Source organism: Molothrus ater, chromosome 9 (assembly GCF_012460135.2).
Source record: "Molothrus ater isolate BHLD 08-10-18 breed brown headed cowbird chromosome 9, BPBGC_Mater_1.1, whole genome shotgun sequence".
Taxonomy (NCBI): domain Eukaryota; kingdom Metazoa; phylum Chordata; class Aves; order Passeriformes; family Icteridae; genus Molothrus; species Molothrus ater.
The window spans coordinates 7,562,458-7,579,548 of NC_050486.2; the positions used below are offsets into that span (position 1 = coordinate 7,562,458).

Below are 17,091 nucleotides of genomic sequence, written 5' to 3' on the forward strand. Positions count from 1 at the left end.
GGGATAAACCTGACTGAGCAGTGCCCCAATTCAGATAATTAAATGAGCAGGAAATTAAGCCTTCAATAAGGTGAACCATTTGCTGCTTCATGGTGTCTCCCATCCCTCACAGGAATCAGAAAAGGCACCTAGAGGTGTGTTTTTACACTCACCATGTTGTTATTCCTGCCCTTTTACCTGGGCATCACTTCAGCTTGCTTTCCTGGAGATCAGAGAGTCTTCCATGCTCCTGTGGGAAGCCCATAGGAGGCAGGGGGGATGCTGAGGGCACACATACAGCTGGAGAGGCAGAGAGCCCCAGGCTGAGAGTTCTGTTTGGTCCTACTTTGGATTAAAACCCCAGTCTTTGCTGCTCAGGGGCACAGGTTTCTCCATCAGCAGTACTCAGAAGTCACCTCCCAGCCTCCCTCCCACTGCTGGAGTTATGTAATTTGCTAGGGAAGTTTTGGTAAAGGCACAAGGGCTGAGTCTTGCTGACATATTTTAAGCTCTTACAAAATATACATTGCTTGTAGATGGGGCAGAGGCAAAGTACTTCCAAAAATGCCTAAAAACCATGTGCTCCAAACCTGTGAGTCAGCATCAGGTCAGAATTCTGCTGTCACCACGTGCCCCGTGCTCATCTCGTGCTCCCAGCAGTGCTCCAGAGCCAGTTATGCTTCCTTGGCCCTAAAACACCTGGACAGAAGAGATGATGGGCTGAGCCCTGGGGGCATGGTGCAGCACGGCCGCTGCCCCAGGAACCTCATCCATGGGCAGCTCCATGGGCCCTTAGCAGGGAACTCCACACAGGGACAACACGGTGGGGTCGGGAAGGACCAAGGGTTTCCTTGGGCCCCAATTCACCTCCCCACTCAGGCAGGCAGGGGAGCCCCAGCCCAGCTGTGCCGGCCAGGAATTGTCTGCAGGAACCGCTCAGCAATGATGAGGCTGCGCTTTGCAGGGCACCGAGGCGCCCGCAGCAGCAGCAGCAGCAGCCCAGCGCTCATCCTGGGAGTTTGCAGCCTGAAATTTGACCTGATGAGCTACCCAGCTGACAAAATCCATGGCTCCTAATGTAAAAGCGGGAAGATCACAACCCGAGCAGGCGAGGAGCGGCTGCCCGAGAGGAGCAGGGATGCAGCCCATGGACACCCGCTCGCTGTGTCAGAGCAGCCTCTGCCCCACTTCCCCATGCCGGGGCTGATGCGAGCGGGGCCACTTCCTGCCGGGTTTGTGACACGGCGGGGGGAAGGCAGAAGTGCAGGCAGAAGGGAGCCAGAGAGGCCGAGCTGCGCCACAAGGAAGGACAGGGACAGAGGCGAGACGACACGGGGATCCTGCATCCCTCTCCCACCACGCCATGTCCCTGGTGGAGACGATCCGGCTGTGGCAAGAAGGGGTGTGTGCTGCGGGCAGGAAGGAGTGGAGCGCTGCCCTGGATGCCTTCTCGGCCGTCCAGAACCCCCCTGCCAAAATCTGCTTTAACATCGGCTGCATCCAGCTTGTCCTGGGGAAGCTGGCGGAGGCGGAGGAGGTAAGGTACAGCCCCGAGGGCCGCTCATCCTCTCCCCTCTGGGACTTGCCCAGGACATGGTGGGGAAGGAATGAATTAAAAGGATCACGCTCTAAGGGATGGATTCGGGACCTTTTAAAGCTGTGAGGAAGGGGACAGCCCTAGGTTGCCAAACCTGTTCTGCCAGTGAATCAGAGGTGAGGCAGCAGCAGTGGTACACGGCTCACTGTTCACTCTCCATCTCTCCAGGCGGTGACCATGCTGGCAGATGGCTGCAGCTCAAAAAAGCCCAGGAGCCTGGTCCAGGCTCTCCCCCACCCAGTGCCCAGTGCTGCAGGGAGACACAGCCCACAGAGCCGAGCTTGGGCTGCTTGGCTAAGGCAGGATAGCTACAACTGCTCTATGCCCTCAGCTTTTTTAAGGTGTCCCCTTTTTACCCCCCTTTGCCCCACTCCTACCTCTGCAGGCGTTCACCCGGAGCATCGGCTGCGACAAGCACCTGGCTGTGGCTTATTTCCAGCGGGGGACCGTGTTTTACCGGAGCCAGAAGTGAGTGGAAAGGTTTCAAGTTTCATTCTTGCCACTTACAGAGATGCCAGCCTTCACCTGAGGATGGCCCCAGGCAGGTTGGTGCCCCAGAGCCCAGACTGAAACCGAGGTCAAATAGGCTCCTACTCTTCAGCACTGCAGTCCTGGGATTAACATGAGCCTCAGAACCTCTCTCCTTTCCTGGGGTGTCTGAAACACTGCAAGGATAGAGAGGAGACCCTGAACTCACCAAGTCTGAGTACAGGCTTAGAGGCAGGCAGGTTGCCACCATGAGCTGGTGACACCTTCATCCTCTGCTCCCCAGCCACGGAAAGGCCATTGAGGATTTCAAAGAGGCGCTGGCCCAGCTGCGAGGCAACCAGCTCATCGACTACAAGATCCTGGGGCTGCACTACCGGCTCTTTGCCTGCGAGGTGAGACACACCTGGCCACCAGCTGGATCCCAAAGCTCTGCTCTCCTGCATCCTAAAGAGGAGACAGCCAGCCTCTTTTGTACCTTGCAAAAACCAAGCACGCGGGTGCGGTGCCATTGCCCCACTGTCCTTTCCTTTCCTGGCAGCTCTGGCTGCTCCAAGAGCTCTTTTCCTTGCTCCCATCCCTCCAGCAGATTCTCTACAACATTGCACTGGTGTATGCCACAACAGAGAACTGGGAGAAGGCTGAGGAGCATCTGACCCTGGCCATGAGCATGAAGAGTGAGCCCCAGCACAACAAGATAGACAGGGCAATGGAAGCCATCCTGGTATGGAGGAGCAGGTCCCACAGCCCCACAGGGAGAGGGAGGGAAATCCCACTGACAGCACATCCAGCTTTTAGCAGGATTAAAAAGCCGTGGCAATGGATATTGTAGTGGGACACAAGTCTGTGGGAAGAGCTTTGGGTCACTGGGGAGGCAGGGATGGGAAGATGGATTCCATGGACCATACCTGGGCTGGGATTGGGCTGTCATGGTGGTGCATGCTGCATGCTGGAGCAGCACCCAAGCCCAGGGCAGAAGGGACATTCATCAGTCCCTGCTCTCACCTCCAAAGTCTCCATGACTTGTCTGTGCTACAGAAGCAGAAGCTCTATGAGCTGGTGGCCATTCCTGCAGGGAAGCTGTTCAGGCCAAATGAGAAGCAAGTGGCTCAGCTGGAGAAGAAGGACTACCTGGGAAAGGCAATGGTAAGAAAGATCTATACTACTTATTCAGGCCAAGCCTGTGGGTTGAGAAGAGCTATTGACTGCCTTCTCATCATCCCTCTGGGCTGCTGTCTGCTGCCTGGTAGGCAGCCAGAGACAAGGAGCTGGTCTCTGCCTCAGGGATCTGCCAGACATGGAGAGAGGGATGGCACACAGAGATCTCATGGGAAACAGGGAGACTGCAAGAATACAAGAGCTAAAAACATGTTCCTGCTGAGCATGGCCTATTTCTAGTTTGTCTCTTTAGTGAGACATGAGGGATAGTCAGCAATGAGCTGGAATGATCCCACTGGAGCTTCAGCTCAAGCCAAGGCATTTTCAGGGGTGGGGGGAAAGGAGCTGTTTAACATTTGAGACCCACAACCAACCTCCAGCTTCAACTCAGATAAGCAAGCAAGCTTTTTTCTGTGAGTGTGCAAAATCCAGTCACTGGGATACCACCTCTGGGTTCAGGCCCTGGGAGGCAGCACTCATCCAGAAAAGGAACCAGGCACAGGGGAATCAGAGAGCTGAGAGCCAGGCAGCTCTTTGAGTGCCAGAAACATGCACAAAAACATGTATCAACTTTCTAAATTACATTTAAGGTCACCTGTAGGAGGTATGGGCTTGAGCTAGATACTTTGGCTCCCTTCAACATTTAAAACAGATTAAAACAGAATAGGAAACTTTTAGGTTTTAACACCTCAAACCACAGAAACAGCCAGGCTAAGAGCAGAAAACTTACCACAGCTGAGAGGGAAGCTTTGGTACCAGAGGCACTCAGTCCAAGATGCTTAGCCTAATATCATAGCATCTCCTGAGCTTAAAGCATCCTGAGCATCTTGGCTTGGCCAACAGCAAAGGAGCAGAGTGGACATCAGAGGTCTGAGAGGGGTCTAGGGGCACCAAGTCACTCTTTGTCTCTGGCTCTAGGTGGTGGCCTCTGTGGTGGACAAGGACGATTTTTCAGGATTTGCTCCCCTGCAGCCCCAGGTAAGGTCTGTCAGTGAGCAGCACGAACAGCCTGCTCAGGGCAGGGTGCCATGGCGGGGCTCTCATCCACACTGGGGAGCAAACAGCGCCCTTAGCACCCTGAACTCTGTGCCACCGCCGTGGGGAGGAGGCAGGCACTGCTTCCACGGATCCACTTCTCCCTCCACCATCGGGAAGCTCATGCCACACCCACCCACAGCTGGGGCTGAGGTTAGGCTGGTTCCCTGCACGGGGAAGCAGTGGGTGGGGTGATGGCTCTCTGCAGGGAGCTGTCTCTGACCCTCCCCAAAGGATTCATTAGGGATCCTCAGCCTAACAATGGCAGTTTTGCTCTCACTTTGCACCCTCCTGCCCATTCCACAACTCCTTTGCATTTCCCATGCCATTTTCCAGATGATGTAATGGCATCTTCCCATTCCTAAATGTGGCAAGAGTTTTTCCAGGAGGTTTTTGGGTGGATATGGGGAAACACAGCACAGCGCCACTGCACAAGACAAATGACAACCTTCTCAATGCAGACAGTGTTGACAATTTAAATCCTCTGTGAACTGAAACTAAAATCAGGAGTGAAAAGAGGATTGTGCCTTTAAAAAACAACTGTAGGTTGAAGAATGTGTAAACTGTTCCTTAGAAGGAACAAAGCCAGTGATATTCCTCATGACACTTAGGGCACTTGTGTGTGGAGGAAGGAACAGTGTTGGGGTGAGGGCATGGTAAAAGTCTGCAGGACATTTCTGCAAAGCAAACGAAATCCTCCGGGTTACTGGTATTTTCCTTTTTGTCTTCCTCTTGGCAGGCCTCTGGTCCTCCACCCAGGCCCAAGACCCCAGAAATCCTCAGGTAAGTTGGATAAAAGATGGATAACGCATGCAGCCAGGCACAACCCCATCCTGCACTCACACAGCAGTGCCAACATTGCTGACCTGTGCACTGCTCCCACACCCAGGGCCCTCAGAGGGCAGCCACACCGTGTCATGTACGAGTTCATTCCCGAGACCGAGGAGGAGCTGCAGGTCCTGCCAGGAAACATTGTCTTTGTCCTGAAGAAAGAGAAGGACAATTGGGCTACAGTGATGTTCAATGGAAAGGTATACCAGGAGTGTGCTGGACAGGAGGGGCAGACAGCAGATCATGGCTGAGATTCTGCAGAGGCAGAGGCCTGCCAACAGTAATTAAGTAACTTGCTGACTAAAGTGCCTTATGTCCACCCTGGCTTAGGCCACAGGGTTCAGTGAAATCCACCCAACCTGCAGAAACTGAACTTCAAGCCTCAGGACCCTCCTGGATGCAGGGAGGGTGAGGACACATCCAGTTGTGTCCTCCAGCAGCAGGCTGCCTTCTTGCCAAGCAATCACTACTCATCTCTCCTCCCCCTGCAGAAAGGGATTGTGCCCTGCAACTTCCTCGAGCCTGTGGAGCTCCAGAATAAGCTGCATATCCAGGTGAGGCGGCCCAGGAGGAAATGGTGTCCTGGGGAGGGCAGATCTTGAAATATTCACCTATCACCTGCCTCCCAGGGGGACCCATATATGTGACTCCCTCCCCCTCATGATGCTGGGGTTGGTTCTTCTGGCCCATGGTCACCTTATCATGAGCTCAGAGACCTGCAAAATCTGTGTTGGTGTCACCCTAGCGGTGGTTGGCAATGCTGGAGAGATAATGGATCTAGCTAAGGGACCCCTCCCCTGTTCAAGACCCAGACTTTGGGAGAAGCAGGTTGGAGGGGAGCTGCACAAGGCAGCAGCACCCCACCCCTCAGTAAGGGTGGGATTGACAGCACTGTCCTCTTCCCATGGCACAGGAGGAAGCCCCTGTGGAAGCTGAGATCCCCGAGTCACCCACCCGCAGTGTGCCGGAGAGGCCGCGGCGGCTGGCGCCAGGTCAGTGAGGGCAGCTGAGGGGATGGGGGCACAGGGTGACATCCTCATCCTCAGCAGGGTGAGACAGCACGTCCTCACCCTTTGGGAGCAGCGTAGGGCTAATCTCCATCTCATCCCTGGCCCCATCTGCAGCCAAGGACTGGGAGACATTACAACGGGAGACAGAGACGGCAACTGCAGTGCTGAGGATGGAGTAAAATAGGGTCTGTGGGGTCCCTGAGGAAAACAAGTCCCTCTGTGCTTCAATTAGCACAGGGAGTAATGAGAAAAAGGGCCTGGAGATAGGAATGGGGCAAGGACCAGCTTGGAGTAAAGGATTCCTTATAGGCTCCTCCTTCAAGCAGGGCATCCATGATAGTTTCAGTGCTGCTTGAGCTGAGCTAGGCTTAAAGGAGCTGTGTGAAGGGGATTCCTGGCTAGTGCTACACAGTGTCCCACATCCCAAGCTCATGTCCCCAGCAGAGCAGCCTTGTAGAGAGTCCGTGGGTAGAGCTGACATAGAAGAAGGCTGTGGCTCATGGACTTAAGGACAAACACCTCATGGGCATAACAACCCCAATGATATCTTTATGGCACCAAAAGCCATCTCAGATCTATTAGTGGGACCATATTCAACAGTGCAGCTTGGGCTCTTCCTGGAGCGAGCACAGTTGTGCCAAAGCACTGCCAAAATGTAAATCAGATCCTCATGAAGAGGCTTCTACAAAGCTGAATGAAATTACCCTGCCTGGAGGTCTGAGTTTAGCTTTACAGCCCCACTGAAGGACAGGGACTGCCTTTGGTTTTCAGGGAGATCAGAAGAGCAAACACAATAAAACCAGCAGCTCTGTGTTGATATTTTTTGAATCCACCCATGAAAGACACCCCACCCTTCATGCTCCCCATCTCTGCAAGAGGGAAGGCACAGACCCAAAAAACCTCTGCTCAGTGGTTGTATCTAGATCTTACAGAATGCCTGTGGCAGGTGCTGTATCCATTGAAGGGACCTCTGCTGGCTCCAGGGCTGGTTGGTGTTGCTGGAGATCATGATGGGCTGCAGGAGGTCTGGCTGTGTGTTTATACAACATTTATCCCATCCCTCCTGAGCCACCTTTTTCCTCCTCCCCAGACTACATTCCTGCTACCGTGGTGCAGCCAAGAGACACAGCAAAGGTAACGTCCTGTGAGTGCAGACCCCGAGGTCCTGTCATACAAACCTGATTTTACCAGGAGACTTGGGGCTGCTTTTTGTGAGTTCTCCTCCAGGCCCCAGGTTAGGGGGCCACTGGATGACTCTTAGTCAACCTGAGGCACTTGAGAAGGAAGAAATAGGAGAGAGCTTGACTGGAATGCACATGCTCCTGGGTATGGTCAGCACATCAGAAAGTCACACTGGGAAGATACAGCAATTCCAACTAAAAAAAAAAAAAAAAAAAAAAAAAAGAGGGGCTTGGAGGGTGGGCACAGCTCTAATTTGATCACCCCAAAGCCAGAATTTGCTGCAAAGTCCCTAATCTATTACTGAGCTCTCTCCTGGGACGAGCCTGGGTCTGCTAACCAATGTCCAAGCACGGCTTGGGAGGCACAATTAACTCAGGCAACCCCAGTTTCCACATCCCTGTGCTTTCCAAGCCACACAAGGAGACATCCCATTTCCTGCCTGCAGGAGGCTGAACCAACTGTCCTCAAGGTGCATTACAAATTCACAGTGGCCCTGAGAGTCGATCGAGGCCACTCCTACAGGGAGCTCCTGGAGCTGGTTTGCAAGAAGCTGGAGCTGCAGCCCGAGCACACGGAGCTGAGGTGAGGCACTGCCAGCCCCAGTGAGCCAGAGCTGGGTTCCAGCACCCCTCACCTGCATCCCCTGCACCAGGTACAAGCCTGTGGAGGGCCAGGAGCTGGTGACTCTGAGTGCAGAGAACGTGGAGGCAGCCTGGAGCCAGAGCAAGGACAACTGCCTGACAGTCTGGTGCAATGGCACAGAGGTCAGTGACAGCTACAGGGGGCAGCCACCTTCTCTTCCCTCCTGCCTTTCTTTTCCTTGCCACAAACATGGGTTTGTGGCTTTCAAGAGAAGCCAGCAACCTCATGAAAGGCAGAAGAGCAAAGAGCGAGTGGAGAGGAGAAGCAGAGCTCATGTCTCTTGCCCTGCTACAGAGAAAGAAAACCAAGAGGCTGTGTCCTCACCAGCTTGTTTCCTGCCTAGGGAGAGGGGTTTGTACCAGACAGCAAACCAGAGGAGTCACTGCAGGAGGCAATGCCTGGGGAGACGGGACCAAAGCACGTTGTAGCTCAGTACAGTTATGAAGCCACCCAACCTGAAGACCTGGAGTTTCAGGCAGGAGACATGATCCTTGTTTTATCCAAAGGTAATTGTGCTCCTCCTGGGACAGGAGAGGGGAGGGACCCCCAGCTCTGGTGAGAGAGAGGGTGGTGTGGCAGCAGCAGCAGAGCCCCTCCATCTCTGCCCTGGGATTCCCATCCACACATCCCTGTTACACACACTTCCAACAGATTTTCATCACTCCCATTTCCACCACAGCCCTCCTTGAACATCTAAGACAGGAGCTACACTTGGACTGTGTTCAAGCTTATTGATCACAGTGGATTCTTTCAAGAAGATATCTCATTTTAGCTGCCATCCCCACAATGGGAGCAGGCTCTCACTCCAATTCCTTCCACCTGGAACCTTTTTTCATCTACTTTTCTTGTTAAGAGTACAATCTTTCATTAGCCGCTCAATATTAGTCCTTAGTGTTTCTATGGGAATTGAGGTTTAAGTACAGACTAAATCTCAGGAAGATCAATGAAGAATTCGATACACAGGGCACATTCCCCATCTCATTTGAGCCTCTGAGTGAAATCAAGACATCAGGACTAAGTTTTAAAGGCAAAACCCCCTTATATTTAGCTATCTGTAGTTATGTCACTGATTTCTGGTTGCTGGCAGGCTTTGGCAGCAGTACACAATCAGTCCCCCATCTAACTTTTGAAAGGTTAGATTTTGCACCACGCAATACTGATGACCCTCTCCACCCAAAATCCTACCTTCCCCTTCATTGCTGAGCTGAATATTTCCCAGTAAAAAGCTGGTTCTTGCCTCATTTCGTTCCCTCCCCCTATATGATATTCCTTCTTACCTTAGCACTTCACTCTCTTCCTCATTCCTCCCTTTCCTCCACATTCCACTCCCTGCTGGGTCTGCACAGCTCCAAGTTTTATCAGCAGAAACACCATAAACCAGTGATCTCAGGCCTGTCTGCAGCACATTATGCTCCTGTACATTCATAGGGTCATAAAAACTGTGTCAATTTTCCCTTCCAGTGAATGAAGACTGGTTTGAAGGCAAGTGCAAGGGGAGGACAGGCATCTTCCCATCTGCATTTGTTCAACAGCCCAACAATGAACACCCAGAGAAGTGATCTCAGAAAAACTTGAAATTGTGGAGAGAAATTAAGAACTCAACTGTTGCCATTATGTAGTCTGCATGTTAATCCCTGCACCTGAAGATGAACTTTAAATGCTATTGCTAGTTGTATTAAAAGCTTTATATTTTCTCTTACCTTTTGTGTTGTTCTCTTAAAAAGGAACTTGTTAAGAAGTTGCTAATTCCTGTTAGGGATACATTCATTCCTAAATCCTGTGCTTGCCAAGAGACTTGCCATGTTCCCCCATCCTTAAAAAAGCTTTTATACAGACATGCCAGAAGCTGGGAACACCCACAAGAGGGTGGTGCAACCTGCATTTGCAGCCCTGCCAGGGGATCCCAAAGGGGAGGCAAGTTCAGGATGCTACAGACCAGGAAAGCACTTGCTTCCCTAAAACATCAGTGCCAAGCCCAAGAACTTAGAAGACACCACACAGCCTCACCCTGCCCCAGCTCACAATTCAAATTCACAGGGACTTTAAAACTCCCACCAATAAAAGCAGGCACATTTTCTTCAGCGCTGGGACCCGTGCATCAAAGTTTCTCCTGATCAGTCTGAAGATACAGTAACTTTGAAAGACAGCCTGGAATCCCAGAGCTTTCCTTCAAAGCTGCTAAGGGGGCTATCACACAAGTCCAGAAAACCCCACTGCCCCATTAACCTAAGTATCACATTTCTTTTTAAAGGAACTTATTCTGGAGACAATAAACACCTGTAATTTCAAAACCAAAAGATCTCTGGAGTTTCCTGTCCCATACCTGGAAGCATGGAAACAGTGAACACTCTGGTCTGCAGGCAAGTCATTGGCAGAAGGATCTGTGCCCTCCATCTGCACACGCTGTACCAGGATGAGTCTGCAACTAGGGAGGAGCTTTGCAAGCTGCTCCCATCCTACATATTTAGTTCAGTATGTAAAACACACTATACAGGCAGCACAAAACCACAACCAAATTATCTGTACCAAGCCCAAGCCAGAATCGCTGTGATTCATTTAGGTCTGTTTCAAATTAAAAAAAAAAAACAAACCAAACTTCAAACATTCTTCTGGCTTCTACAGAAAAGTAATGCATTTTTAAAGGCCCGAAGCCAAATCACACAGGAAATAAATGCTACACACAGACCTGGATGGAGAGAACATGGTTTAATTAAAGGCAAAGCTGATTTCGGCAGCTGCAGTTCTTGCACAGACAGACAGAAAACACAAAAAAAGCTTACAACACAAACCAGTTTCTGTTGGGGGCCCCTTGCCTTGCTCCTCCAGGTGCTGGAGGGCAGGCGGGCTCAGATGCATCCCGAGGCCGGGTGCTCATGCACAAGTGGAAGGGTGCAGCTGGCCCTGGCCCGGCCGGGAGTGAGGTGGTGCTCCTGGTCTGGGGTGCAAGAGTCAGTGACGGTGCAACACGGGGATGCCGCAGCTGCCTGGGCACACAGCTTGGACACACAGCGGGAGGGCTGGAGGGGACACACAGGGTGGGCTGGATTACCACCGGGTGGGAACTTCACTTTTTGGACTTGTTAAAGGAAATACAGCTTTGAAATGCAACACAGAACAGTGATGTTGCTCAGGTGGAGCTCGTAGGGAGCTTCTCGCACCCCCGAGGGTATTGGGTCTCCTCCGCCTTCCCTTTTTGTATTCTCTGGGGCTGCCCAGACTCCAGCGTCACTTCGGCTCCTGCATGTGCTTTGTTCTGCAGCTGAATTCTAGCCCAGAGATCCTGAATCATCACACAAACCCCTACTGCTAAAAACAGCAAATGGACATTGAGTCTGTTTCTGTAACTTCCCTGGGAAATCTAACAAAAACGCTGTCCTTTTCTTTAACAAAACTTCCAGTCTTCCTTCCCCCTAATAAATAGCAAATAAAACGGTTTTTTTTCCTTTTCCCTTCTGCACCTTTTCGTCTATGAACAGCACTGTGCTGTTTCCGTGTGTCCATGGGTGCCTTGGATTTGTTTCTGGCACTGAAAGCCTGGGGCTGCAGCTGGGACAGGTTTCTGCAGAGCTGACCTGTGCCTCACTGGGCGTGCGGATGCCCCATGCTGTCTGGGCTGGCTGTCGGATTCACCCAGCCCTGCTGGACCCCTGATTATTTTCTGCCATGGTAATGAAACTACGAGCGTTCAGCGAAGATGGGAGGATGGAAAGAGAAAAAACAAAACCAAACCGAAACAAAACAAAACAAAAAAAAAACCCATTGAAAGCTTTTTACCTACCTATTAAAATGAGTCAGGCTGTGAATGCACAGACTAGCCTGCCCTTTGTGGGGCTAGCCACTATGCTACAGTAAAATGTACAGGAATCACACATTAATTTAAAACCCCATAGCAGTTAACTTGCTTTTCAGCAGAGTGCTGTGAGGCCCCATGTCACCCCTTATAGCTCAAACACCTACTGAGAGAAGGACATTTCATGCTGGAGTCTCCAACCCACCCAAAGCCTCCGGGTGAAGCAGTTACAAGTGCCAGACTCTCTTTCATGAAATTCCTTTGCTAGGCCTGGATACAGAGCCCCACCTCATCACCACCCACTGTGACTGGAGCAGCAACTGGGGCTTTCATTGCTACACACTGACTATGAAGCACGTCTGTGTACAGAATTCAGTGTGATCTTACTACTGAGATAGTAATAAAGATGTTTAGGAGTAATTTCAACTACATTCTCAGTCAGCGAAGCAATCATTAATGGATTCCTATTGTATCTCCCCAAAGAGAGGAAAAGGATTGAGAAGTTCTCATTGGCTTCTCCCATCTGCCCTTTGCTCTCAGCTTTTACTTCCCATGTGGCTGGGGACATGCACAATGGAGAAGGTGAGAGGCGGTGATATTGGGTTACTGAGTGAGCCAAACAGCAGTTCCTCTCTCCCTCCGAAGGGCCCGGGGGATGGGAGAGTTCCTGATGTTGTTTGCTTGCACTGCAGACGTTTTGTGCACACTCAGTGGGTTGGTGGAGCACTTACGCCCTCCTGACAGCAAGGAACAGAAGAGAGGGCTGCCACCTGCACAGGACTGTGTGTGCCAGTCCCACAGACCCAACATGCCATGGTTTATGGAGCCGTCGTTGTGAGGGTTGTCTCCTCTGTCTCAATGCGGCGGATTCATGGCACCTTGTCCGCGCTGCTGCTTCTGCTTCTGCTGCATCAACAGCTGCTCCAGGGCCGAGGGGCCGGGGTGCATCATGGAACTGGACCAGATGGACTAAAAACAAACAGCCAACACTAGCACCTCCTTGCATCAGACAGTCCCTCTGCCAGATGGGAAAGCAGACACCGTATTGCATGTGCTCCCTCTTTATCACTCATACCTGGCTTTTCACGCAAGTTAACCAGCCTTCAAAGAAGACCTTCTAAAAAGAGGCTCCTGGAAGAATTTTATCCTCCTCCAGACCTCTCATTACCATAAAAATCCATCCCACATTAACTATTACTAATTTTAGACTAGTCAAAGCTAATGTTAGAATTTCTTCCAGTTCTGTCAGCCTGGGCTTGTTCCACAAAATCTCAAAATTAGCAAGAACTGCAAATCTGTGACATCTTCCTGCATTGACGACGCCTCCCACACTGCCTCGTTTAAGTGAATCTGCAGGAAAAACTGGCACTGAACTCTGACACTTCCAACAGGCTAATGGCCATCACTTGATCATCCAGCCTGCAGACCCATCCCTGAGCACAGCCCCAGCCAAACCCACCTTCAGGCTCTCCATAAGCACAGCTGAGGAGTCCTCCATGGCAGGAGGACCTTGCACTGCCCAGGTACCACTGGGAGCACTGGACTGGTGCCAGCTGCTCTCCGAAGAGGACGATGTTGTTGGGAGATAGTCCAGACCAAACCCTCCCATTGCTAAAATGGCAGAAAGACAAGTTCAAAGTGAGATGGCAAAATCAGTGCAAAACAAGCATCATCAGATGGTGTCTGACAGCTCTGTGTTAACCTGGAACCCAGCACTTGCCTGGCTTATCTGTCTTCCAGCGGTCTGCGACTCTCCGGTCTCTGTTGTCTGGAGTCCCAATGGGTCCAAAGTTGGAGAAAGGAACAGAATTGTGGTTATGGGTTGGAGGGGAGCTTGGCAAGCTGCTGGGGTTGGAGGAGTGAGGAGACTGGCTGGCTGGTGTTGAATGATCTAGGGATTACAAGGGAAGAGGAAAAAAGGTCAGCAGAGACAGCAGGAGCCTCCCAGTTTTGAATTTCTTAGTGCTGCTGCAAATTTTGCCATCACCCAGTTTGCTACAATGCTGAAGGTCAGTTTTTATTCCCTCCATTACATGAATGTAATGCAAATTCTTAAATTCTGACTGAAAAATTTACAAGAACAGAACGACTGTGTTTAATGCTTGCAAGAAAAACAAAACCCAGAACACCTCAGAACACCAGAACAGCCAGCCTTTGCTGGCTAGGCAAAGCCAGTTTCCCCCATGTCTCTTGAAGAACTTGTGTCAAACTAAAAGAGTAACTGTCTCCAAGCTTGACAAACCAACAGGAAAATTAGATTAGACCTTGAGGAGTTTGCAAGTTTACAATTTCAACTTCCAGATCTGAGAATGTTTTACACTTATGTGAGCCTTAACACAATTGAGACCAGAACCCAATAGTGAGCAAAAGAGAAGAGTGAGCATGAAGCAGGCTGTCCACAGGCAGAACAGAGCAAATGAAGAGGTGAAGGGAGAGGGAGTTGAAGCCACGTGAGCCAAAAATCCTGCTAGAATAAAGCAATTGCAACTTCATCCATTTCACCCACAATAGCTTCTCCTGGTTGGCTGCACAAGTCCCACCAAAGATCGCATCCAGGGCAGGTGTTATTTAAAATCCACTCTTTTCTTAGATTCAACTAACTCCTCTCTCACACTCTTCTGTTTTTTTAGTGAGATTAAAATTATTATGTAATTGGTTTTGCCTTTAAGATAATTACTAACAAAGAAGCTGGTCTGCTTTATGGGCTGCTTAACAGTAAAAAACCAAATGCAACAAACCCCACTACTGTTGTATTTTCCTCCACTCTTCCCTTATACAGTTTCTTTTTCAAATATTTGCATTATGAAATCCAGCTCCTCCTGCTTTTTCCAAAAAAATGCAACACGAAGTATATGGATGTCTGAGTTAAAGCACTAATCCCAAATGGCTGTCAGGAAACCAAGTTAAAGAGATTTCAGGATTTATCACCTCCTACAACATTTATCCTGCTCAACTACTTAAATTAAAATCCAAGTTCTTACACTGTATTAATTACAAAATCCCCTCGTATTTCTGCAGATACATAAAGTAAAACAGAAACCTTGAGAGATCTTGCCAAGCAAGTTTGGATTTTTTGGTTTTGTTTTTTTTTTTAATTTCCAGTTACATATAACTTACAGTTGGTTTAGAATTAACTCAAATCCCCTTAAATCCCTAGACACAAGAAATGCCGTACCAGGATTACCTGAGCTGGCTGGAAGGGATGGAGACCACGGAGTCCCTTCAAAGAGAGAATAGAGTGAAGTCTCCTGATGGGCAACTGAAGGGGTGACTTCTGTTTTTGTGCTGGTATTGATGTTTTTTCCATATACCTCATTGAACATGCTGTTGTTTGGGTATCTTTCCTGAAAAAAACACCAAACAGTATGAGAGCTTATGTGTTAGACTTATTTCAAACACTGAGACTGTACAAAGGAAACAATTATAGTTCAAAATAGTTCCTAATTCCTTTTTCACTTCCTAGCCCCATCTTCTTTGACCATTTAATTTAAGTCCATCACATTCTGAATCAGGACAGATTTCTCCTGGCTGAACTGCAAAGTCCTCACAAAATCTTGATTCCCAGTACTCAGAGAAGTTCTATCAAGACCCTGCTCAATTCTCTGGAAGAGAACAGGTAATTCACTGCTCTGGAAATAAAAACCTACACACCCATAGCACCCTGAAATGCACCTTTTCAGTCAATTTCATGACTTCACTAAGAGCAAAGAGCCCCTGAACTCAGTAAGATCTGCAGAGATATAGCTAAGATGAATTTGGGAAGAAAACTGATAAAGGCAAAGATTAGAGTTGATACAGAGTGGAATTACACATCAATGTGGATTTCTTTCAGGTTTTCCACTGGCTTAACCACAAGCTGAAACAGCAAAAGGTGTTGGACTCTGGTTCACACTCACCTGATTTAGAGAAAAGCCACTGAGGGACAGGAAAGATGATGACTGAGACATCAATTCTGATGGTTTTTCCAGCAGGGACTTCTTAAGAAACCAAAAAGGGGAAAAGGACAGTTAGTGCTCAGTGTAGGGACCAGGAGGAAAGTGTGTAATCAGAAACTGCCAGAGTGGTTTTGGTCACATTTACAACTTGTCTTGCATTTTACCTCCAGCACCTTGGAGGACAGGGGAGGCGAGCTAACAAGTGCAAAAATCAGTAGTTTTCCTACTCCCTGTAATTAATAATCTACAAATCAACAAACATTGCAGCTGAGAGTCTCAGACCCAGAACAGGTTTTCAAATGCAAAGTCTAATAGTCTGATACATCTAAAGGGGAGATTACAGACCATGACCTATTTTGCATCATTTATGCCACCTCCCTCTCACACAGTTGTTATTTCCAGCATAATACTTCTTGTCTTTCTGTTTGGTTCTTACTATGATTAAGGAGTGAAAAACTGTCTCTGAAATGAGCCTATTCAGAGAAAAAATAGCTAAGTTATCACTGACAGAAACCAAAGAAAAATTACCAAGCTTGCCTGGTAGACAATGAACATCACCAAATCTAGGATCTGCATCACCAAGCCACAGAATTAGTAAAACTATAAGTAAAAATGTGCATGAACCAAAATAAAAGCTGTAGCCTTGTTACAAATAAACCCCCTCTTGCACTCTCACCAGCTCAGCATGTCAGATACTTTAAAATTTATTATTCAAACCACAAACCCCAGAACTAGCATCTCTCTGTCTTTAACACAGCCACAGTACCTAGAATATTTTTGCTTTCATCCTGTAAACTTAAGACAAACAGCCTCATTTTCTTGGCAAGCAGCCCCTAGCTTGTTAGATTTTCAAAGTGACAGCTCATTACTTTGAAAGCACGTTTTAAAAGCCAGACAAAATTCCCACTCTGCATATCCACACGGCTTGCACAGCGAAGGATTTCCTTCCACTTAGCAGCAGACACAACAGCAGGAGCTTCAAAGGAAGCTGCTAAAGCAGCAGCTATTAGTTTCTTAGCAAAGTTATCTAATGAGACAGAAATTAGTATCTTTTGCAACTGGCTCCTTGGGATGACAGGTAAAAGAACTGAGGAAGAGACTTAATCAGAGATTTTGAGTGGTCACAAATAATTCTTTGTTACAGCTACTAATCTGAATGAGTATGATTTAATGAACATGCTTGTAGCCATAGCAGAAAGGCATGCTGTACTTTCAGAGGCAGTTTAAAAATTCAACAGCTCTGAGACCTCCCAGCTAGTGAACTAGGAAGGTTTTAATACAAAAAAAAGTAGGAAAAAAGCCCCTTTGTCAAAAATAACTGTATTTCTATAAGAGTTATTGTGTATTTATCCAGTTAATTGCTATTTTCTTCCAAAGCCATCCTTCTTTTTAAAGAATCTCATCTGCATTGAATATGGACAGCATCCCCCTGCCTCTACGGAATGT

The 17,091-nt window shown here is 49.0% G+C and overlaps 2 protein-coding genes across 9 annotated transcripts in view; one reads left to right on the forward strand and one right to left on the reverse strand.

Annotated features, from left to right (window-relative positions):
- Positions 1 to 1,342: 1,342 nt before the first annotated feature.
- NCF2 (neutrophil cytosolic factor 2) lies at positions 1,343 to 9,552 on the forward strand. Its single transcript, XM_036387916.1, has 14 exons — positions 1,343 to 1,516; positions 1,962 to 2,044; positions 2,349 to 2,457; positions 2,652 to 2,786; positions 3,101 to 3,208; positions 4,139 to 4,198; positions 4,995 to 5,038; positions 5,145 to 5,286; positions 5,578 to 5,640; positions 5,976 to 6,082; positions 7,690 to 7,860; positions 7,931 to 8,042; positions 8,264 to 8,426; positions 9,382 to 9,552. The coding sequence occupies exons 1-14, from the start codon at positions 1,343 to 1,345 to the stop codon at positions 9,477 to 9,479; spliced, it is 1,569 nt and encodes a 522-aa protein (XP_036243809.1). The 3' UTR covers positions 9,480 to 9,552.
- A 1,059-nt stretch (positions 9,553 to 10,611) lies between these two features.
- The window catches only part of SMG7 (SMG7 nonsense mediated mRNA decay factor), a 56,529-nt gene continuing 50,049 nt past the window's right edge, over positions 10,612 to 17,091 (reverse strand). For 5 of the 8 annotated variants that reach the window (XM_036388049.2, XM_036388046.2, XM_036388050.2 and 2 more), the window contains 5 exons: positions 15,607 to 15,687; positions 14,886 to 15,054; positions 13,431 to 13,601; positions 13,170 to 13,321; positions 10,612 to 12,679 (listed from right to left, as the gene is read on the reverse strand). In XM_036388049.2, the coding sequence (XP_036243942.1) occupies positions 12,566 to 12,679; positions 13,170 to 13,321; positions 13,431 to 13,601; positions 14,886 to 15,054; positions 15,607 to 15,687 (687 nt within the window). In that variant the 3' untranslated portion in view covers positions 10,612 to 12,565. The remainder of the gene's footprint in view (positions 12,680 to 13,169; positions 13,322 to 13,430; positions 13,602 to 14,885; positions 15,055 to 15,606; positions 15,688 to 17,091) is intronic. The other 3 variants (XM_036388048.2, XM_036388052.2, XM_036388047.2) reach the window with 1 other exon arrangement.

Coding starts and splice junctions, on each gene's coding strand:
- NCF2 (XM_036387916.1), top strand. CDS start 1,343: ATGTCCCTGGTGGAGACGATCCGGCTGTGGCAAGAAGGGGTGTGTGCT. Junction 2,045..2,348: donor GTGTTTTACCGGAGCCAGAA/GTGAGTGGAAAG, acceptor TCTGCTCCCCAG/CCACGGAAAGGCCATTGAGG. Junction 4,199..4,994: donor TTGCTCCCCTGCAGCCCCAG/GTAAGGTCTGTC, acceptor TCCTCTTGGCAG/GCCTCTGGTCCTCCACCCAG.